Source organism: Chelonia mydas, chromosome 6 (genome assembly GCF_015237465.2).
Source record: "Chelonia mydas isolate rCheMyd1 chromosome 6, rCheMyd1.pri.v2, whole genome shotgun sequence".
NCBI classification, from domain to species: domain Eukaryota; kingdom Metazoa; phylum Chordata; order Testudines; family Cheloniidae; genus Chelonia; species Chelonia mydas.
In genome coordinates, this window is record NC_051246.2 from 52,889,384 (window position 1) to 52,912,484 (window position 23,101).

The 23,101-nt window shown below is 41.5% G+C and overlaps 1 protein-coding gene across 1 annotated transcript; it reads right to left on the bottom strand.

The window, feature by feature from the left end:
* Window positions 1-327: 327 nt before the first annotated feature.
* On the bottom strand, window positions 328-21,476 carry ELF5 (E74 like ETS transcription factor 5). The gene is made up of 7 exons (XM_037900011.2): window positions 21,346-21,476; window positions 17,212-17,339; window positions 9,931-10,164; window positions 6,268-6,318; window positions 4,751-4,819; window positions 3,410-3,605; window positions 328-2,824 (listed from the first exon to the last, which is right to left on the bottom strand). Exons 2-7 carry the CDS (start codon window positions 17,333-17,335, stop codon window positions 2,728-2,730), a joined length of 771 nt encoding a protein of 256 aa, XP_037755939.1. The 5' UTR covers window positions 17,336-17,339; window positions 21,346-21,476; the 3' UTR covers window positions 328-2,727.
* Between the last annotated feature and the right edge of the window lie 1,625 nt (window positions 21,477-23,101).

Consider the following 23,101-nt stretch of genomic DNA (forward strand, 5'->3'; position numbering starts at 1 on the left):
ATGTCTGTCTCAGGCTCTTGCTACATGTGCTTGTAAGCGTAATCTAGGGTTGTAGTTCAGCCATAGTCTTCAAATCATAAATTGAATTGCAAAAGCAATTGAAGGGCACCTTGGTCTACAGCAGTATCTCTGGCATGGCTTGCCTAGGTTTGTTAAACATTTGTTTCAGCTAATAGAGGTTTATGGGCATGCTGTGCACCATTGACATGAGTTACCAAAAAAACCCAACCCCCAACCAAAAAACTAACAAAGCCACATATCTTATATATTAAATATTTCATTCATTGTTTACAAACTACAATAGTTGGAAAAGATACACCGTCCAAAAATAGATATTTTACAGTAATTCACATTTTAAAAACACATTTACAGTAAAATTTCACATCTGTGCTTCTTACTCCATACTGCACTTCAGTGCTTCTGATCTCGCTGATTTTTCTTCGCTGGTGCTAGTCTAATGGAAATGAGGATTATACAGTACTTCTGAATAGATTCTGCCAGGGATGACTTAACAGTGCCCGACTAGAAAATGCCTGAGCTGTTTCTGCCACTTGTGAAGAGGTAGAAAACTCTGCTTGTGTTAGCATTGGCCAGGAAGCCTGATCATAATATTTTCATTGTGTTAAATATTTGTAAAATTTAGATTGCATTTAAAGATGTTCAACCTTCAGCTGCATATTGGTTTTTTGGTCCTAAAATGAGGGTTTTTTAGAATCTAGGTTTAATGCCCTTGTCATGGCCATGAATACACCATGATGATGTTCTATTTCTGCAAAGTGCTCTCACTTGCTAAGTGATGGGCAGCAGCAGTAACTGGCAGCACTCAAACTTTCTGATACCACTTTGATACATACCCTATCTGTCTCTCTGAAGGGCTTATCCCGCCTACTCAAAACGTACATAGCCATTAACCAAATAAAAATAAAAGCTACTTTGAATAACTGCAACAACAGGAATCCATTCACAAAGATATACAATTTCTGAAGGAAGCTGGGAAACAAAGTGAGAGGAATTTCTCTTGTGACCCTTAGGGCTTGATCTTGCATCCTGTAGCAGGGGTCAAGCCCAAGAAGCGCATCTCCAATGCCTACTACAGTCAACTGAATCCATACTGCTCCCCATTGACTTCCCAGGATCCTGAGCACAGCACCAACCTAAACAGCATTGCAGCATTTAGCTTGGTGCTTACTTAGTTGGCTAATCCTGACTAATAGGACCACCACCCAAGTCTTTATGAACAAAAGGAACAATTGTTACCAGTAAAAAAGAAACAGACTCATGTGTGAAGGGGAAAGTAATGATAACACACAGCACTACATTCAGGTTCCACAGAGAAACACGCAGAAGAGCGACTCATTTGAAAACAAGACCAGAACCTCATTTATACCCTCAAAATGCCACCTGAGGTAGTACTAAAAGGGGATTCCTGAGCCCTTGAGGTGGAAAGGGCAATATTTTTGTTAAACTATAGTACATCTATGAAGCTTTCAAAAATATCATTGAATTGTTCAGATACTACCTTCTACTCTAACAAATGTACACATTGGTTGAAATCTGAGCAGTCAAGGGCATTTAGCTACACATTAACTTTAATAAAAGATGTGTGGCTCTATGCTGTAGACTGCTTTGAAGTTCTCAGCCATTCTCTGTAGAGATTTGGGTGAATTTTTTATATAGTTTTCAACAAATACTCATTTGCAACTGTTCTAATGATGCTTGCTCCCTTTCAGGCTTACTTTCCCCAAGCACTGGAGTTTCACTTTCATGGAGGTTCATAGAAAGAAAAGTTCAAATTCCCATGTAAGTGTTTGTGGAAAGTCAATTTTTAGTTCATAGATAAATAGTTGCACCAAAAGTGCTTGCAGTAAGAGTTATGCCAACCCGATCAAGGAACAGAATTAATACCATGTGATCAATCACAACTAATTAACATAACACAAATAATAGTTATTCAAAACTTGCAATGAACCATTCATAGTATGTACAGTAAAATCTGCAAAATACATTCGCAGAAGTCAAATTAGTAGCTAAGTGAGGAAATCAGATTAGTGCTTAAAACCCTGTTTTTCTTATGGATGACTGGCTTGATTGGACAGATTAATTCTGTGGATATATGGGGGGGACTCTCATCTGGCCAGATCTTCCACCACCAAGGAGTGTAGCAGACCTGAGAATTGGACCCTTGGAACACAGGCTGACCACAATGATATTGTCTCTAAATGAACCAAAATACTGACTTTCTAACCAAGGGAAGGAAAAAAAGTCCATATGTTCTGTAAAATATTTAACAACCTTATTGCTCATGCACGCGAACACACACACACACACACACAAAATCCTCACCCACTTCTTTTAGATGTCAGCAGGAAGCAAGAATTTCATACTGAGAGCTGATAGGCAACAACAAAAGATAGCCCTTGTTGGCATAGGAAGAGGTGCCACAGATAAAAACAATTCCTCTCAACAAAACCTTGAGCTGCATCACAAGTGTTATTTTCATAAGAGCTATGCATGAGCTAATGCTGGTCACAAAGTATATAGTGGGGAAGAGCCACCCCATTCATGTGCTGTCATGTGTTGCTCTGGCCAGTCTCTCAGAAACAGTTGTCAGCTCCAGACTGGAGTAGAGGAGAGATGCAGGAGAAAAATTCCTTCTCTCAAATGTCTACTGCAGTCAGACACTATATTGCAGATTGCATAATGAGTCTGATGAATGGGACAGTTAGTTCATAGCTTGTTCTCCTGCCACCCATGGGCGTTCTTTCCAAACTTGTACACTAGCCTTCTGTCTATGCGTTCCAAAATTCCAGTTTTATAATAATACCTGCAGTAACAAAACAGAAGTGGTATTTACTTTAAAGGAATTGTTCCCAAGTAATACACGATAGGAACATAACAGAGCAGTCAATCTGATGTTTTCCATCAAACAGCAATCCTTTCTTTCTGTTAAATGGATATTTTCACACCCCCAGATCAGCTTGCATTATAGAGTTTAAAGCTTTCCCAGACTTCATGAAGGGTGAAATTTGCTCCTTTTAAAACAAACATTGCATGTGTGTTTTTGCTTCTAAGATGACCACAATTCAGAATGAACTGCTAGGATTATTGTCAAAGCAATAGAATTATTGCCAAAGCAAAGGAAAGGTAGATAGTGTCACATTACAAGCCATGGGCCAAATTCTCAGCCCATGTAAGTCAGAATAGCTCCATTGCCTTCCATGGAGTTATGCTGATTTATACCAGGCGACAATCTGGCCCTGTAATCTTATCTGTAACCAAAAGAGCCATGATTCTGTCTCATGACCTTTGGATAATACACTAAAAAGCTATGCAATCAATATAATTGTGTGAAATGGACTCATATAACACACTATGAGTAATGTGGTGGCATTTTCACCTACTAACGCACCGGAGAGCTCTGCTCAGTTTTTCATATGTCATTCTGTCGTTTCGCTTTCTTTGTCCCCACATCTTTGCCAGGGCTTCTGACTTAACAACCCGAAAGATGCCTTGTTCTCTATCCTCCCAATCGAGAATGCCACAGTTTTCTTCTGGAGACAGGAGAAGGTCTCTTACAAATTCCCACAAGTGAGAACTCTGCAGGCCTTCAGCAGGAAAAGGACAGAAGATTAACAGACTTTCAGAGATGCAGTACTATAACCATAGAAATAATCAGTACAGCAGATTTGTCAGACTGTGCTCAAGATCTTTAACCACTTATATCTGGAATCCATTTTGCTTACAAAATCAAGTGCATTGCTTATCTGTAAGCAGAATCAAATTATCTGCTACAGACTGACCTTGAAAAGGAACTAATTCTAGAATCTGTCTTTTACCCCAGTAAAATTTTGAATTTTTGTCCTTTAAAAAGTTGGGACGAAGTTCCATCCTTGACAGGTTTAGCCTCCAGGAATCAGTATGGATTTCCACAGAATAGTAATGGAACTCCCTAATAAAGGACAGCTGGATTTGGGGATTGTTTTTAAAGCCCATCTTTAGATTAATTTCAAAAGGTTTGACATGAATTTAGTGCAGGTAAAAGGTTCTGGATTAACAGCTGTGATCAAATTCCCCTTTATCCATGAACATTTACAGCATTCGCAGCAGGTGAGCAAACTTCCCCACACAGGTAGATTTCTCTGGGGTGCTACAATTTAAGCCTGAGGCTTGCCTGAGTTCCAAATGCTCTGGAAGGGACAAGAACCTCCTAAGAAAGTGGACACACCTGGTTACCGTGTGTGCATGCATGTGTCATGCTTAAGGAGATTCTGAGTAAGCAATGTTCCAGGAATCAGGCAAATGGTGAAGCTGCAAACCCAATATTACCAACCTCAAGCATTCAGAAATCTTCAGCCAGGCCTTCCAAAATCATGAGTGGCTTCAAAAAAATCCTGAGGTTTTTTTTTTAAATAATTCATTTGGGTTTGTTTATTTGCCTCCTGGATTTTGAGCCTTTAGGTTACACTCAGTTTTCGTTTTCCAGCTTCTCTCCACAACTCTGAAGGCTAGAAGCTCACTTTTTTAATAAAATGAAAGCTGAGATTCTTTTGATTCCAGGCAAGCACCCATGTAAAGAGACTCATGCTACAATTGTGAGAGATGGCAACACTGTACCAACCACCTCTTTACGTTTTGCTCATCTGGGGTATCACTAAGTGATTCACCCCTTTGTGACAAGCATTTGAAACCAGGGCTTTATACGTCTCGTAATCTTTCAAGCACAAGTTCTGCATTTCAAATATATACCTACTTGTTCTACCACGGCTGTGACATTCTTGACTCTTCGTGCCCCCTGTTCTCAGGCATGCCTTATCATTGTCTGGAACAGAATTACAAAATAACATGACACGTGAAGGAGGAGGAATTAGAATCTGGTGATAATGTGGTCAAAAGGGCAATGTGTTCACCTACTCAAATGTCATGCAACATTGAGTCAAACTGGGGATGTGATCTGTTGTTAAAGTTATCTTTTAATAAAAAATAAACAGCTTTATCATAAAGATAAACCAAAGTGAATAATTAACTTGCAGTGGAACAATTTGACAGAGACAAGCACCACAAAGAAAAAAAAAGAATGAAACCATTTTACATATCATCTAAAGTATGTCTGGATAATTTGGTTTTAGGGAATTTAGGGCTGTCTTCAACAACTGCATATACATCTGTGATGTGAAACCTGGGACTTTCCTGGCTTAGCACTCAGCCTACACTGTGGTTGAGGGTTCATATGGCCAAAGTGCTACAGAAATAGAGGAATGTGAGATTTGGCAACAACACTGCAGAGATGCAAGCCATATCACCCAATTAGAGAAAGGGGGCCTGTCATGATATTGCCGTGACATAAGCAGAGCTGGTCAGAAGAGGGGACTGAAGGAGGGATCTCAAAGGCTGATTAACACCACTAGTTCTGCAACTTCTACAAATCAGCAGATCTGTCCTCCCTTGCACACACAGATAACAAGTTCTTCAAGGTGAGTATTGGGGCTCTCTCCGTAGCAGTGGTACTAAAACAAAGAAAACCCAGAAAGCCACTTCCCTGAATGGAGTAGCAGAGAGCTACAAAATAATCAAGGTGGGAAACATTTTATGATGCCTAGGGTCAGAACTTTGCATTATTGTGCAACCCACTCTTCAGTGTGTGTGTGTTAGATGTTCCTTTTGAAGGGCTGATCCCCCGGGGTTTCTGAGTTTGCTGCAGCCTCTTGTGAGAGTTCTTAGTCTTGAGTTGAAAAAGAGACTCATTCTTTTCGTGCTGAAATTCAGATCCTGTTGCCAGCCCAAATGGCATTAACTAGAATTACATACGAGACAATGCCACATCACCATCACCATGTGATGGCAGGACAATGCACCAGTGTGCTTCCCTACTCACTTCCTGGAGTGACATTTGGCACCTCTAGTCATTTGTTCAGTGCACTCTGTACTGCCTTGAAACATGTGATCCTGTGTCAGAGGGTTTTCCACACTGCCTATAGCCAGGCAGAACACAAGTAAGCCCAGGCATACCCAGGGACTCTGCCTCAGTGATAGCGCTAGGTCCTTAGGGGAAAGGGGAAAAAGGAGCCGATGTTGGGAACCTCATCAGTCTTTCCCTACCCACCACAAGAGTTTTTAATTTAAAGCATTCAAGTGGAGACAATTTTTGGAGTATTTTCTCACTTGTAAAAATCCCTTGAACTGCTGCCTCTGGAAGTATTGCTAATCATAGAACACACCACATCTTTCTTAGTGAATAGAGCTTTGCATGTACAAAACAAGGTTACTTACAATCTTTGATAGTTGGCTTGGTTTCTTCAATGTCATTAAAAAAGGAAATGCCTATGGGGAGGAAAACATGCAATCCAGTGTTCAATTCTCTCGTCACACACTGTGCAGAACGACTTTACATTGAACCTTAAGGCACAGCTAGAGCCCTTTCCCCACTATATTAGAATGTCTGGATATAAAATCACAATAGAGAATATAGAAACATATAAATTGCAACAAGGAAGATTAGTCTCCTGTCTATGCGAAGCCTGCTGCTAAAGATCAGCTTTCCAGCCCACTTCTCTGACCTTGTCACGACTATCTTCAGATCCCTTCACTGGCTTCCTCTTACTTCCCATATCAAGTTCAACCTCCTCATCCTTGTCTTCAAGACCCTAAACAGGTATCACCTACTTCAGCATGCTTCTCTGCTCTCATTACCTCTTAATGGCCCCGCTGTGCTCTTTTTGGCTTGTGCCATGCTTCCTGTCTACCTGATCCCTTTGTATCTTTCTCCAGCTCTCACTTTTGCCATTTTCCTTATTGTCCTATACACTTAGATTAGTTCCTCTTCCTTCATCAGATCTCTCCTTAAAAGCCCATTTCTTCACTTCTCCCTCCACTACTTCAAGCAGAGATCCTCTCCTGTAGCAAACTCCATAGCGCAGCAGCATCTCTGCACAGCAGCAAGAGTGCTCAGACTATTAAATAAACGTATTACATACCAAAGACCCCTTCAGTGAAAGAAAATTCAGGTTGCAAAATCCGGCACTCAGTTTAGGCAATGCCAAAGTTAAGGTTGCCTGTATAACCATAATTTGGCCTCTTTGTGCATATGCATTATGATAAGGCCTTTAATTGCATAATCACATATGGGTTTTTTTCTACAGGACCCCAACCTAATTCAGTGCACAGGATGGATGATGCACACTGAATAAGCAGCTATTTAGGAATTTCTCATCATTTTTCATCACAGGCCTTATTTACTGCACACCATTCAACACCAGCGTTCCCTCTAATTTTTCCCACCCATGTGTGGAATGAATTTTGTTATGTGCACCAATATGGAGGTGATGGGTGACACATGCCTCCATATAGGTGCACATAACAAAATTCATGTAGTGGGGTTGGGACTGAGGGGTTCAGAGTGTGGGAGGGGGCAGAGGGTTGGGGTGGGGGGTAAGGGCTCCGGCTCGGGGTAAGGGTTCTGGGGTGCTGCTGGGGATGAGGGGCTCAGGGCTGGGGCAGAGGGTTGGGGTGTGGAGGGAGGGGGTGAGGGCTCTGGCTGGGGGTGCGGGCTCAGGGGTGGGGCCGGGGATGAGGGGTTTGGTGTGCAGGCTGCCTCGGCTGCGATGGGAAGAGAAGACTCCCCCCAACTCTCTCTCCCTGCAGCAGTACCTGGGCTGGGTGGGAGGGGTGCCTCTCCCATGGCCTCAACCCAGCCTGGGCCAGACCGGCTGTGGGAGAGGCACCCTTCCCCCGGCCCCAACGCGCTGCGACCCAGGGTGCGCCCAGCGCTCGCTCCGCGGAGACTCCCTGGCTATTGTCGGGTGAGCCGGGGGAGCATGCTTAGCCCAGGGCATAATGGCAAAGCGCCGCGCCTCCTGTTTCATGCACGGTGCGTTTGAGTCGCGCTGCTGTGTTAGAGCCTTGGCAAGAGTGGGGCTTGGAAACGTGCGTTTCGGCTGCACGAGGCGCTGCGCAGCAAGTCCGGCCCAGGCTGGGTTGGGGCTGTGGGAGAGATGCCTCTCCCCTGGCCACGGCAGGCCCATGGCTGGTTTGGATTGGGTCTGGTTCTGTGGGAGAGGAATCTCTCCCTGCCGCAGCCCTGAGCGCCTCTGTGGCGCTTAATAGGTTGCTGCGCAGCCGCACAGTTTAGAGGGAACTTAGTTCAACACCTGCACTTTGTAGAGAACTGTTAATTTCCTCATGGGTTTTCCTGTGGTGCTCAATGGGATGTGTATTCCTAAATCCTTTAGATGCTTTTGAAAGTCTCCTCCCAAGTGATTTGCCCAGCAGCACATAGGAATTCTATGGCAGGGATAAAAGCCAATATTCCATAGCAGCAGTCGACTGCCTAAAAACACAAGACCATTTTTTCTCCTGCAGTCCCGTCTCATTCACCACCCACATTCTAACTTCTGCAACCAGTATGACAGGGTTCCTGTGGACAGCAGCCTCATTTACTGCACAACCCTGATTCATCCTCGGAGCATCAACTCCTAGCATGTCCCTTCACCAACTCATCCCCAATTCTTCTTCTCCGCCTCAGCCTGTCCGTGTCCCCCTCATGTGTATTGCCCCCAACCTGTCCCTGTCCTCTGCTCCTAGCCCATTCCTTGTGCACCCTGTCCTCCGTCTGCTCATCACCTATCTGCATTGGAGTCAAGCTGTTTTCCCTTCTCCTCTGGGAGGTGAATGTGGGGAACATGGAATGCACTACCTGCTCTCAGTTCCTGGGCCTGGAGCCACAGTGGCTCCCAGCAGTAAGGAGCAATTGCAGGGAAAGGCCTGCACTGTCAGTCACTCATGGCCCTCCAGGGGCTGTACTAGCAGCCAGGTATTGCTAGAGTGGAGGGATGCTTAGGCCATGCCCCTTTTTGCCATGGACATACCTACTACATCAGTTGCCAGCAGCCCTATGACAACTCGACACCACTCAACAATTCTCCTAGACCAGGAGAATCCTGAAGTAGCCAGGTAAGCCAGCTTTAGGAAAGCCTTGAATCACTGAGAGGCACAAAGCAGCTGGAATGCATTGCAGGATTGGGTCTAACTCTATAAATAATTACCCAACAAAGTATAATCCATCTGGAGATGGGAAAAATAGTGTGGCACTGGAGTAGACTTGCTAAGTCTCCCTGTCCTGGTCAATGAAAAGTCAGCCGTCTAAATTATCATCAGATCTGAACCCTACAGAACCATCCTATTAATCTCCTGGAATCTAAAATAAAGGCCCCTAGCTGTAGAAGAAATTTCACTTTCCTTCAGTTATGCCAGACAGTCAATAGTTTAGAAGTTTATGAGCCTAAATTCACTTAAGCAGCAATAAATCTTTTAATCTTTTAGGAAGCAAAAAATGAGGTGGAAAATCAGTAAAGAAAATTGATTGTATTTGAGACTAATGGCAAGCATATGAATGAGGGTCTCATATTTGTATTACACATTATGCTGATAGCATGTGCCAAACAAAACATCATGCCCACCATCAGATAAACAGTGCAACCTCTGATGTTTTGAGAGGAACACAGTAGCAGTATATTGTGTTGGTCTATGTTAAATGGGCTTAGTCCAGTTTGGTGGGCTCAGTCCAGTTCTATCTGAGCTAAAACACCACATTTTGCATCCAGGACAGTCTCAGTGGAGAAGCCAAGGACTGAAGGGGCCATGGAGTCTGAACTATGGTCTTACTCCTACAGCTGAACCTGTCAAGTCAGGCTTGAGTGACATTGAGGGGGCACAGTTGGGAAGCCAGTAACCTTGTTGCCTATGCTATCTTCTATCTGTTGCATTTCTAATCTGCTGATCATTGTAGTATCTAGACACCAGATGTGCTTTGCCTCTTCTGTGAATAAATAAGGAACTTTAGTCCCAGGGCTGTCAGGCAAGCACCTTCCACTAGCATAAAGTTCACACAAAATCTGAAGCATTTTTTGTTTTGCATTCAATCTCTGAAACACTAACCATGTATCCTGATGTTCTGTAAGATGAAATAAAGGTATTCGCCACAAACACCGGCAGCATCTGTGAACTCCTCCTGGGTCATGTTACACAGCTGTAAGCCATTAATATTAAAGTGGGAAAAGGAGATGCAGTTGGCGTCTAACTTGTATTGGTCACAGCAAAACTGCAGCCACTCACAGACATTGTGTTTACTCCAGTATTCCGGGTGAATAGATGTCCAGCAAGAATCGCCGACTGCAAGAGATTCAGCAGGAGAGAGAAATGAAGCTGAAATACTTACATTCTGAAATTCTTTCCAATAAGCATGTTCCAAACAAGAGTCGTTCCTGTACCTTATTCTAGTAAAACCACAAGCTTCCTCAATTATTCCTTTTAATATTGTCTACTTATGTTTTGATGCCTAGTATTACAGCCTTTTGCACCTAAGGTATTATTATTAATTATTATGTAGAACATTATTGTAGGAGGATCTCAAAAGCACATTCCTCGCAATCTATCACACCCCAAGTGTGATACACAAGATGAAACACTGACCCAAAGTGAGAGGCACAAAAAATATCAATGCAGGATAATTAAAATACTGTGGGATCAAATCCTTTAGCATGATTAACTCTCTTTCTCGCCTAAATTTCATGGTTATTTCCTTCTGATGTAAATAAATTGTCAACAATAAAAGTGAAGGGACACCAAATTTCTCTGGTGCATAGTACATTTTGCAATAAAAATGAGCAATGTTTCTCATAATGAGAGGCTGAGTCACTTGAGAGATGTCTCAAAGCACGCTACAAGCCTTAAACAAACCTAACAATACCCCTGGCAGGTAGGTAAATATTGTAAGTTTATTACTAAGGGAAATGCTTCTTTTAACAGCTATACCCAGCAAGTTATCATCACGCAATTCATCCTGAAGTACATAGTAATGTTAGGGTTTTGTGAACCTTTTTTTAATTTGTTATATTAGAGACTGCCACTAGATGGTGCAATGTGTAGTTCCCGGCAAAGTTCTTTTTAGGGAAGCATCTCTGACAGATAAAGGAAAGAGAAAGATGCTAGTTGAACGGGTAGTCAAATTTTAGTCTAAAAATATTTCAGTCAAAAGTGTCAACATTTTTTCAACAAATGTGAAAAAGTTTCTCAATCAGCAAAAGAGTTAGTGGGAAAATCTTGTTGCTATTATTTATCATAAAACCTGAACGTTATTTTTCTGTGATTTGTTTGTAGTTTTTTTTAAAAAGTAGCTCTGATGCTGAAAGTAGGAGCAGTGTAACAAAGGCACACGCTGTAGTCAACAGACATTATTACTATATAGATCACATATACAGGGGAGCTGGGATTTGAATACTGTATCTTTAGATGTAAACACAGATCTCTACCACTTGAGCTAACAGAGAACATCTGTAGCTAACTGTAATAGGAGACTTTGTACCTGCAAACCAGATACTAGAGGGAAACGTACATGGAAAAGGCCTTCATCTTGCAAGCAGCTCCCACTGGATATCTGTGCCAGGTGCAGCCTGTATGGAGCAACCGCTAGAATGTCCTTTAGCTTTGGATGCATTTTACTAAAGCCTGTGAAAAATCGAAACAAAATTCTGCCTCCTAGACTCATTATTTCTATTAACTCGCTAGACAAACTATTTTAGTTATACTCAGACAAATTCTGTTTGTTATACTGGAGTCCTTGAGGAAGAATAATGATTTGCCTCAGGAGAGATTCTGGGCCAGTGACAGAAATATCAGCCTTTGAGACTATTGCTCTATTCATTTTAAAAGAGCTATGCCAATTTAAACCATCTGAGGCTGTGGCTCTCTACTAATCATGACTGAGCAAACACATGACAGTAAATAGCCAGGGAAAGGCACGTAACTACCATAGGGATGAAAATATTATACTTATCTAAGAAAGTAGTTAGATTAGATTGATACTGTTTCCTTTCTGTTCACATCTCATCTGAAAGCATCTTTTGTCTCATTTTAGATTTCCTAATTCTTCTTTCCAATCAGTCAGCCAGGATTTATTATTTCATATTCAGATTACATTTTTAACCCCATACATTTAGTTTTGGGACACCGGATGAAAAATATATGCAATATACAATCAGATGGCAGTGCATGCAAACAATATGAACTGTAATTTTTTTTTGTCATCAGCCTAGCCAGGCAGTTTACTTCAGGGTGTAAATGCTGCTGTTGTTTTAGACTTAATTGCCCCAATGAAATTAATGGAATGGTTCAAAATTGTGACAATGTCTGAAACACGGATCTTGCATTCTAAATGGGTTTCTATAATATAACTAAGATCTTTTTCATGAAGTTTTAAAACTTACAGGACAAGTGTGTTCTTTCATGTACTGTAAATATCTCCGTTTATTTGTGCATATAGAATTAAAATAATGCTGAATGTATTCTTCAGTGTCACAGAGCCCATGAGGATCTATCATCCCATCCAAGGGAGGCAGTCTAGAAAGGAGGAGATGTGGGCAAAAGATGCAAACTTTGGATCTGAGTTTCGGACTCTCAAAACTTTGAGGATATTTGAATCTGAGATTTTGTTTGGTCCTTTATAAAGAAAGAGGTCAGTTGTGACATACAGGTTGACACTGAATCAGCTTCTATAGGCCCTGGAACTGTGTGTATAGCTGTGCCAGAGGATGATTGATTCATGGTGGGAGAGAAGTAGTTGTACAGCCACCATCCCACCTCAGGCCTTTTGCTGGAGAAGGGCAGCTTGAAAAGTCAGCTGTACTTCACAGGAACCCTGGCTCTGGAGGCTAGCCAGAAGAGGCATAGAAACAGTGTTGGGGACTGTGAGGGCTGGCTCCAGGCCCCTTGGCAGAATTGGAAAAGGGTAGCCTACCTTACTCCCAAATCAGGTGGAGGCACCAAGGCATGAATCCAGCCCTATATTTTTGGTGTTGTCTTGTTTGAACCTTTGGGATCCTTGAGCTGTTTGGATTTTTTTCTGCTTATGTAGGAGATGGGGTGAGGGTCAAGGCCACAACTTCCTTCCGATGTGTTGAAGAGTTAAATGAAATTTGCTCCTTTGGTATATCTATTTTTAATTCCCTTACGGCAGGGATCAGCAATCTTTGGCCCGCGGCTCGCCAGGATAAGCCCCCTGGCGGGGTGGGCTGGTTTGTTTATCTGCCGTGTCAGCAGGTTCGGCCGATCGCAGCTCCCACTTGCTGCGGTTCGCCGCTCCAGGCCAATGGGGGCTGCGGGAAGCGGTGCGGGCCGAGGGATGTGCTGACCGCCGCTTCCCACAGCCCCCATTGGCCTGGAGAGGCGAACCGCGGCAAGTGGGAGCTGCGATCGGCCAAACCTGCTGACACGGCAGGTAAACAAACCAGCCCGCCCCGCCAGGGGGCTTACCCTGGTGGGCTGTGTGCCGATCCCTGCCTTAGGGTAACATGAAATAAAAGCAACTGTTCCTCTTAACTGTTCCAGTTAAAAAATACAGTAAGTAACTTTGAAATACTTAAGCAACTGGTTCTGAAATTTTGATTTGACTTGACCGTGATAAATATCAGCTTTGCTGGCAATATAAAGGCCATAGCATGTTCCTTTCATGGAACAGTTCTTGTCAGGATTAGCTTCTCTATTGGCTTCTAAAAAGATAGGATTCTTTTTGGAAGTCAGAAAATATTCTAAGGCCCCAAAAAGTGCTGACATATGTCACGGGCACTCAGAAGGTGTTGACATGAAGGTCTGGCATTTTCAAAAGCGCTCTTCCTTTACTCCTTACACTAAAGTTTAGCTCCTGAGTAGCTCTCTCTTCTGTTGGGGTATGCACTGTACCAAAAGATTATGCAATTTGGAATACTCTTCTGGAAGAAAGATCAGCAATAGGACAGAGCCTCTACAGGAGATGTACACATTTCCTTTGAGTGGGAGAGAAAGGACCAGATACGTTTTCCTTGCTGTGTAGTGAAATTCTAAGTGAAAAGTATCCGGGTGGGATAAGGTGGGGAGCAAATAAATCACTCAGCAGCCAGCACAGAAACATTTTAGAAGTGTGCCTAGAACTAGAGGGGTGCTGGAACAATTTTTATAGTAGAGGTGCTGAGAACCTTTGAACCAAACAATAAACCCCATATATAATGGAAACCACTTCAAGCCAGGGGGTGCTGCAGCCCCCTGCTGCAGCCCTAGTTTCAGCACCTATGACTACAGGTCTCTAGGGGAGAGGGGAAGTTGAAAGCAGAGATAAGTGGGAGCCACAGAGTTCCAACCATGACTTGGACCTTTCCGGAGTTGTGGTAACAAGGATCAAAGACTTAGTGTAGATAGGACTCAAGCAGGCACAGGGATTTTTACCACTGACTTCTATAACCCTGCTCTGTACTCAAGGCAGTATGGGATACCTGTTCAGATTTTCCCAGAATGCACTGGTTCATGCACAGCTGTACTGACAAACCAACAAGATATACATGTTAGTGCAGGGAAAAACGCTGCTGTATCGACATCAGATGAATGTAGCAGAGCCTAGTTACATATAACGCGTTTGTCTGTACAGTAGATCAATTCTATAGCCCTTTTCCATAGACCAGTTCCACGCTGTAAGAGAAAGTGAGCTAGAATCTTACAAGACATAATTCTGTGTAAATACAGGTGGTTTATCCCTAGCATGGTTCTAACTGTGATGAGACCAGAGCTACACTTTGCACTCAGTCATCTCAGAAATTCTGCCTGTCTCATTATAGGCTCCTGCAGTTCTGTCAAGTCTTCTCCACTATTTTATGTGAGGAGGAACTCAGCTCACACTTGCACATTCAAAGTCCTATGGTACTTTTTTCCAAGAAGTGTAGGTATCTTGACTCTTATATTGGCCAGATTACAGTCTGGGGAAAAGCTTACTCTGTTGGCCTAAATGCCTCTCATGCTTCAGATCAATGAAGTATTTGTCTTCCTTTTCGATCCTAAGTCTACTTGTATAGCATTGCTAGCACTGATATAATATAAATATGCGTGAAATTTATTCCTGGGCTACTGGGGAAGGGAAAAAAAGTGAAAACAATGTAGTTGGTTCTATAAGAATGTTTTAAATCAGCTCACGGGAAAAGTTATTGCAGCCCTAAAAGATGCTAGAAATGTGTCAAAGCATCCAACATTGAGCAATCCTAGGAAAAAAAGTGGAAGGGGAGATGCAGCTGCAGACAGGGTCAAATGAAAGCCAAGTACATACCCTGCCCAACCCATCTTAGTATGCAATCTCAGGTAGAATCACAGCACAAAGTGGAATTGATGTAAACTTATGAAACATTTCAATTACTTTACAGTAGACAGTCTAATGTTCTTGCAGTGTCTATGTGCAATACTGACCTTTAACTAGATGGAGTCTGAACTGCACAACTACATGTCAGAGGCCATATACTGCTAACAGCTAATGAAGATTCTCAGAGTGGGTAGAAAATTTTCCAGTGGAATGATTTTCCATTGGGAAATACAAAGATTCATTGAAACTGACACATTCCAAAAGTTTGTTTAGAAAAAAACTGAAAGATATCTTGATAAGGTTGACATTTATAAGATAAGATAAAATTTAAAAAGTCAAAGCTGTAACAAAACATTGATTTACCTGAAATGAGTCGCCCCTTTCCCCCCAAGATTTTGTTTCACAGGAAACTAAGAAATTCTTTGTTTTTGCTTTGATTCCAAATGAAAACAAATTCCAAAATCAGAGAATTTCCCACAAACAAGAACTTCTAGTTCCTGCACAGCACTTGAGATTCTTCTTTAGCTGAAGCGTTAGGGACCTGTGCCCCTTTGCAGCAGATTCTATTTCAAATCACATGGAAAATTTTGAATGGCCAAGGTTTGCAGCACAGAAACAAGCATGAAGTCCATGATGATCATAAACTTTTATGGTTTAAAGTCTTTGAAAAGTGCTGTTCTCCAATACTTAAACTGTCTCATGAGGGGACAAGGTCTGTTCTATAAGAGCACCAACTTTGTAATTTGAAGGCATAAAAACAGATTTATGGGGGGAAAATATTGCATGAAAACCTGTCAGATCCAAGTTTCACCACAAGCCTGGCTCAGTAACATCAGTGAGATTATGCTTTATTTTATTTCAGAGCCTATTCAATGATTTAGCCTGAGGGAGGAGAGGAAGAAAAAATTCCAGCCATTTAGGAACTGAATCAAATTCTTATGGAAGGAAAAGAATTTCTAATGGGAAATGCTAACTGAACCTCTATAGCAGGGATCTGGTCTGGAAGCATGCCATTTGGAGTGAATTCCTTAAAACTAACTATACTCCCCAGATGAGTCTTGTGGCCTGGTGAAGTGTAGGATTTCCATAAGGACATTGGGGGGAAACATTCAGGAGTTATCAGCAACTAGTCCAGTGGGGGCATTATTGAGTTAATATTGATGTATTACTACAATCCACAGATCTGTGCTGGTTTTTAAAATCCCAAACCTCACATGTTAATGATATATTTAACTGGTCATTGCTACTATGGATAATAAATGTATACAAAGTTGCAAAAAATTCAAAGAGATGTCACTCCATCAAACTAAATTACTATTCCATAGTACGGAAACATTCATTGTTAGGCAAAGGGACTTCAAAACAAGTGCTGTGTTTCAAGTGGACAGAGCAAAAGATTGGGAGCCAGGCATACTGGGATCTATTCCTGACTCTGCTTTTGATTCCCTCTGTAACCTAGGGGGACTATCACTGAAATGTTGTGGGTCTCAGTTTGCCTTCTTGCAAAATGAAGATGATAATGCTCAATTGAGAAACTTAATTAATTAATAGATGAAAAGCGCTGGAATTCTTTTGGGGTCACTGGGTGAGATTCAAGAGATCTAGGTTCAATTTCTGGGTCTGCCACAGACTTGCTGAGTGATCTTGAGTAAATCACTTGATTTCTCTGACTCACTTTTCCATCTACAAAATAGGGAGAATGCTTCCCTATTCCACAGGGATGTTGTGATGAGGAATCCATTAAATGTTTGTGAGGGCTCCATGCACTACAGTGACATAAGCAACACAAGTCTCTTGTAGATATATGATTCTTTGCTGAAAGGTACTATAGAAGTGCAAACTATTATTGTTGCTATCCATATGCCTGTCTTGCACACCGTCAGCTTATGTGCCTGAACAGAGCAGTAATGCTTGAATTAGAGATAAACGTGGCAATAGGCTCAGCAGTGAGCAACACATGCCCAGGCCATTTCCCATCAGAGCCGATTGGAATACCGGTAAATTCAGTCCCCTTTCGGGCACATATTAATTGAACACATCTTTTCAAACTGAGCCTATGTACACACCTGTCTGATGATCAAAGATGGGATAATAGTCCTCAGTTGTCCCAAACAATTCTGTCCAAGACATCAGGGGCTCGCAGATCATTGTGTTTGGCAGAAAGGTGCTGTGAGTGACCGAGTCCAACATCCCCCTAAAATATTAAGATAATAGTCAAAGCATGGCAGGAAAATGTCAATGACCTGAGTCATAAGGGCACATCCATAACCGCTTTAATGTGGAATGGCATGTACCTGTGAAAAGTACCCTTGGATCTATGCTACATCCACTTAAAGCAGCAGTGAAGGGGTTAGTGAGCTCAACAAGAACCTTATCAGTTTAAAGGGATCTGCAAGCAGATTTATGACTCAACATGGATGCGGGTGGTATGAAGTTTTCCCATAGATTCTTGTGTGTGTTACAGGTGGCACATGTGTAAAAGCCAAGGGAAGAACAGACCTATAGTACAGTACACAGACATATGGTCAGGGTTAGTATCATTAGTTATTGAGATCATTTTTTCATTTATCGAACAAGTCCCTTGACAAACAAATTGTCAAAACATAGTCCTGGACTCAAGGCACTTACAGTGTTAATCAGATACAAGTGCAGACATCAGACAGTCCATGGTTTATGGACAATGTGCAGTATCTGAAAATCAATCACAAACTGGAGTTCAGTTTGTTTCTCGAGCATAGTCACAGCTGGAATTCAAGCAGAAACTTGTTTAATAATAATAGAAAACTTCACTGTGTGACACTTTCATCTCAAACTGGTCTACGGAATTGTTGAAAATAATACAATTCTATTGTGAAACAACAAACGGAGAGAGAAATTAAGAGATCTAGGCAAGGGAGAAAAGCTACATTTTCAGATGAGATTTGAAATGAGACATAGTCCATGAAGTAGAGGGATTCAGGAGGACCATTCCAGAGGACAGATGGGCAAATGCACACACACACAGTTTTCCTTAGGTAAGGCTTGTGAGACCCCAACCCTGAGCTCCCGTGTGAACTGTAATTGATTCAGTTTTAGTGGTCTGGAAAAAAGCAAAGAAATGGAATGAAAATCATTGTGGCTCAGTTCTGCTTTTCCATTTGCAAAAGACTGAGACTGTCACTGTTCCAATGTCTAGTAATAGCTCCATGGATGTGCTGCAGTGAATATACAAGTGCAAAATAAATTGACACAGATTTGACACAATTGTCTCTTGGCTCTTATCTCTTCAAACTTTAGTTTCTTCAGCCTTCCATAACTAACTCCAGATTGGGTCATTCCTAGCAGACAGAAATCTGAGTAAGCTAACATGATCATATATAGTCTTAAAGGATAACATTTAGTATAATGCAAAAAATAAAAAATAAAAAAAAATGGCAAGCTGTGTGCAATAGGCATAGGGACCCAGATCCATGCTGTGACAGTTGTATTGCAGTATTGGCCATCTGCTCCATTTGACATAGTTCATTAGTGAACCACTGTAATCTTTGTGCAGAATGGAGGTGGGGGTCAAGGCATTGATGACTGTGGTTAGATGGCTGTAATGCTCTAGCATCCCATCAGCATCTTGGCCTGGAAGGTAGGAGATTTGTTTACTTAGCATGGTCTGAAAACTCTCCCTTCTTTCTCTAGTGAAATTGAGGGAGAGCCATAATCTTGACCTGGATGAAATGGGAGCAGACCAAGAGAGTGGGAACATTTAGGATGCCCCCCAAATTCTCTTTCATACTGAAGATCGGGTCCAATGTGTGTACATATTCCAGAAACAACACGGACCCAATGTACTGTTCTGATGTGAATGGAACACATGAACATTCGAACACTGTGGATCACCTGAGCTGCTATATTGCCACATTGTTTCTAGTGGACCTAGTGTGATGCTGGTGTTACACGTACAAAGGTATTTTGCTAATGAACACCACAATTAAAAATAAAATATCATACTACAGTACTAATGCAATTCAGACATTTCAGGATTTTATAGGAGCAGAGCTGGTAATGCCATGGCTCAATAATAAATAAATAAAAATAAGGAGACCCATAGTATTTAAGATTAGATTGTACTATGAGTAAGTTAAGTTCTTTCTCCACCAGTAGTAGGCTGCCATACACAGAAATAGGTGCCCTATACTACACTTGTTCAGACACAGGTTAGAAGGGCAGAGCAATGACATGTTTATTACTTCATGGATGATGCAGGATCTAACATCACACAAAATCCTTCCCTAGTTCTTCTGCAATCAAAGCAATTAAACTATTGTATTTACATCAGATCATGGAAGATTAATATTGCAGGGAGTTATGGCAGGTTAGACATCGTGTGCCAACCACACAGAAACAGAGTTTAGTACTGAGATAGAGACTTCATAGAGAAATGGAGAAGAAAACAGGAAGAACTAAGACACCAATGCCCCCAATTCTTCTTCCATCATAGAACACTGACAGGACCATGTAAGCATATCCCACATTAACAGATAATCCCTGTTCAATGCCCCATAGAAGGGGAACCCTCCCCCCCCTCCCACTGACCCTGCTACTATGCACAAGTCCTTCCTAGCACTGTATTTTGCAGTCAGTTTAACCATGTGTATTACAGCGATAATCGTGATACTTAAGCTTCTAAATGGAGCAGCCATTGGCAAACATACACCGGCATGAGCAAAATAAGCAAAAAATACACTAATAAGTGTATCCCATTTCAGGTAGAAGCCAGTCTGATGTCTCCTATGGTAATGGAAGCATATCGATCCAACATACTGTATAAGCTGTTGGAAAATGCAGATGTCTGGGACCACCTCATGCCTGATTCCTGTACAAGAGTGAATTATTGCTTCCCACATGGGAAAATGTTTTGGGTGAAATCTGGGCGCTATTGAAGTCAAAAGGAATTTTTCCATTGACTTCAACAGAGACAGTATTACACCCTTTGTCCCTGTCAACAGCCAAGAGGTGGCAGGACAACAAAAAACAAAACAAACAAAAACCACTTGCAAGTTTCAATGCTGTTTCTAAAAGTACTTTTTACTAGAAATAGATATAATCAGTGGGGGCAGAGGAAATACATCCTCTTTGTAGTGCACACAATTTTGCAGTTTGATTTTTTAAAAACTATATATGTTTAGTGCTAACATTTGGAAATGTGTCACTATTTACATAAGGGAATGTGTTAGCCTTGAAGGGATCTAATCATCCCTTTACCTGGAGTAAGTTTTTGCTAGGCAAGTAAAATATTTTTATAGTTTTTACAGCCTCATTATCATTATGGTGAATGAATAGATTTCATGACGTGACTAAGAAGTTTTCATGAGGATTTTCCAAGGCTGAAAAGATACATTTAGGGTAACACCACCACGTTAGAAATGAAGATGGGCCTGATCCAGAACCAAACCCATCAGATTATGGAGAAGTTCAGATCTGAACTTACATCTGATCTGTAAGGCTTGGTTTGAACAGAGCTTATTTCTCCAAACTGCAAAATTCTAGAAGTTTGATACCTGGCTTGCAGCTATAGTGACAAGGTTGCTACCACAAAAGGGCTTAGCAATATACCATAATAGATGACAAACCTAATTTACAAATGAGAAATTCCCATTTTAGAGAGGTACCTCTACATTTTTACACCATCAGTCCCATATACAACTGTGTATTTTACAGCTAAATATATTAATTCTCAAAGTCAATAGGAGGATTAATTTATTTTCAAATATTCTAGGCAAACAGAATATTATTGATTTAAGTCATGTCAAATAATTTTGCAGCATTATCCCTGGTATTGTTTATAAACACATGCTATATCTGCTTTCATGTACTCTTAAGGAAAAAAGGGAAGGGGCAGTCACTTGTTTAAACAGGAGATCTTTTCAATGTTAGTTTTGCTCCAGCTGATGCAGGGCTGCAAGAAGCAATTAATTTCCAGACAGGTCTGGATTAGTCATTTGTTAAAACATACTTGTTGAGGTTCAATTGCTGGGTAGGAGACAAGCATGTCTCGATCAATAATCTATTAAATTGAAATTAAATGGATTGGTCAGAACAAGTGGTTTGAAGCCCAAACACGAATGGCATCAGGGAGGTGACTGACAAATCAGCACAGCACACATGCTGCTTTGGCAGCTGGAAATCTGTTTTACAAGTATTGACATCAATAAACAAACTGAGCTTACGTGCAGATGGGTGCTTATTCCCGTCGCAATGTTTAGGTCCAAAAGGAGGTCTCAGAAGCAAGGGGAAAGAGGTGGCTTTCCTGCAGCAACACACAGCACTATGGAAATAAAGCCACCTGCAGTGCTGTGATATATGGAACTCCTTACAGACAGGTTCGTTTGGTTTTTCAGGTTCTTATACACACCCCCTTTGATGACAGTGATAATACAGAGTGTGACACAGCTGAGGGAAGGGAGGAGAAACGTTCTTAAGTACAGAACGTTTACCTTTATCCTGTATTGTTTAGTCTCCTCTTAAAGTTGTTGACTTTAGTAACTGTAAGTCTTGGGTGACATTAAAAGTCAGATCTGCATACTTGCCTCAGTGTGGGAGACTTTCCTGCTGGGCCGCCTTTTGGAATCTTGGCACTTAAAAGGGCTATCACATTTTATTTATAAGCCACAAAAAGTACAGAAGTTAAGTAGCATTATCCCCATTTTACAAATGAAGAAGTCGAGGAGCAGAGAGATGAAGTGACTTGCCTGAAGTCATCTATCAATTCATCGACAGAGTTGTGAATAGAGCCCTGATCACCTGGCTCCAAGACATTCCCTATCCACGAAGCTACCCTGCCTCCCAGCAAAAATAGCTGCTGAGGTCCACCGCAAAAGTGGCTGCATTTTAGCAGTGGAGAATTGATTGTAAAGTGTTTTGGGATCCTTTAAAATGAAAGGCTTTGTTGTTAGGAGTGAGAACAGAGACATTGACAGTGGAGGATGAACTGGACAAAGATGAGCAAAGCCAGCATAAAAGGATAGTTGTTGTGTAATTTAAATTAGTTAAAACTTAGACCAAGCTGGATCTACATATTTTAATTCCTCAGAATTCCAATCTTGCCCTCTTGGCAGTGTGTGCGCAGAGGGTAGAGATAAAGATTTAAGCACATATCATGTCAAATCTCCTGTTTCCTCTAGGAGACTCATCTTCCTACTAGTGAAAATGCCAATCTTGTTCTTTACTTTCCTTGGATGTGGTTTGAATTAACCTTTTCTGACTCCAAAAGGTTGGATTCTTGGTGTTGTCATTCAGTGAGAAATGAAAGTAGTGCTATATGTAATGAACGTATCAGTCAGATTTTATGAACAGAAAGAGTCAATTTGCAGGGCATGTTTTAAGAGGTTCATATGTTTATGGCCACTGGAAGGGAAAGTTGGCAAAAAAAGAAGAGCTGGATGGATGACATTGTATCTCAAGTGGATCAGAATTCATCCACAGAGATTAGCAAAAGAGTGTACAGAATGGACTGAGTAAGAAGCTGAAAGCCAGATCCTTAGTTGGCAGAAATTAGTATAGTTCAGATGGCTTTGAATTGGGACCTTAAGGTTTAGCCCATGTTGATTGTGACACAAGACGGATTGGAATCTAAAAACTAGAGGAAAGAAGCTTTTAATGTATTAACCCATAGCACTATCTTCCTTTTTTAAAGAACCCACCACCCATAAAGCTAGGAAGACATGTCATGTGATACAGGTGAGTACGAATGGATACCAACGATTCCCACACTGGGTTATTTCTGATTCAAATTCAGCTCAGATTTCAAATGACCAAAACTAATTTAGTTCACAATCTGTTAAACCAGGTTTATTTGATATTCCCTTGGTTTATGACTCATTATTATTTTTTATCTCTTGCGATCATCTGAGTGGCTCCAAGGAAGCAGCGAAGTACTTTATATAGGCTGGAAAATGTGGTGGTGAAGCAATCATGATAATGGAT

Bases quoted from the DNA above. Each gene is read 5' to 3' on its own strand.
- ELF5 (XM_037900011.2), bottom strand. From the start codon at position 17,335: ATGTTGGACTCGGTCACTCACAGCACCTTTCTGCCAAACACAATGATC. The intron at 4,820-6,267 runs GTAAGTAACCTT...ATTCTGTTCCAG, and splicing joins CAAGCCAACTATCAAAGATT to ACAATGATAAGGCATGCCTG. The intron at 3,606-4,750 runs GTAGGTATATAT...TTCCTGCTGAAG, and splicing joins TCACAGCCGTGGTAGAACAA to GCCTGCAGAGTTCTCACTTG.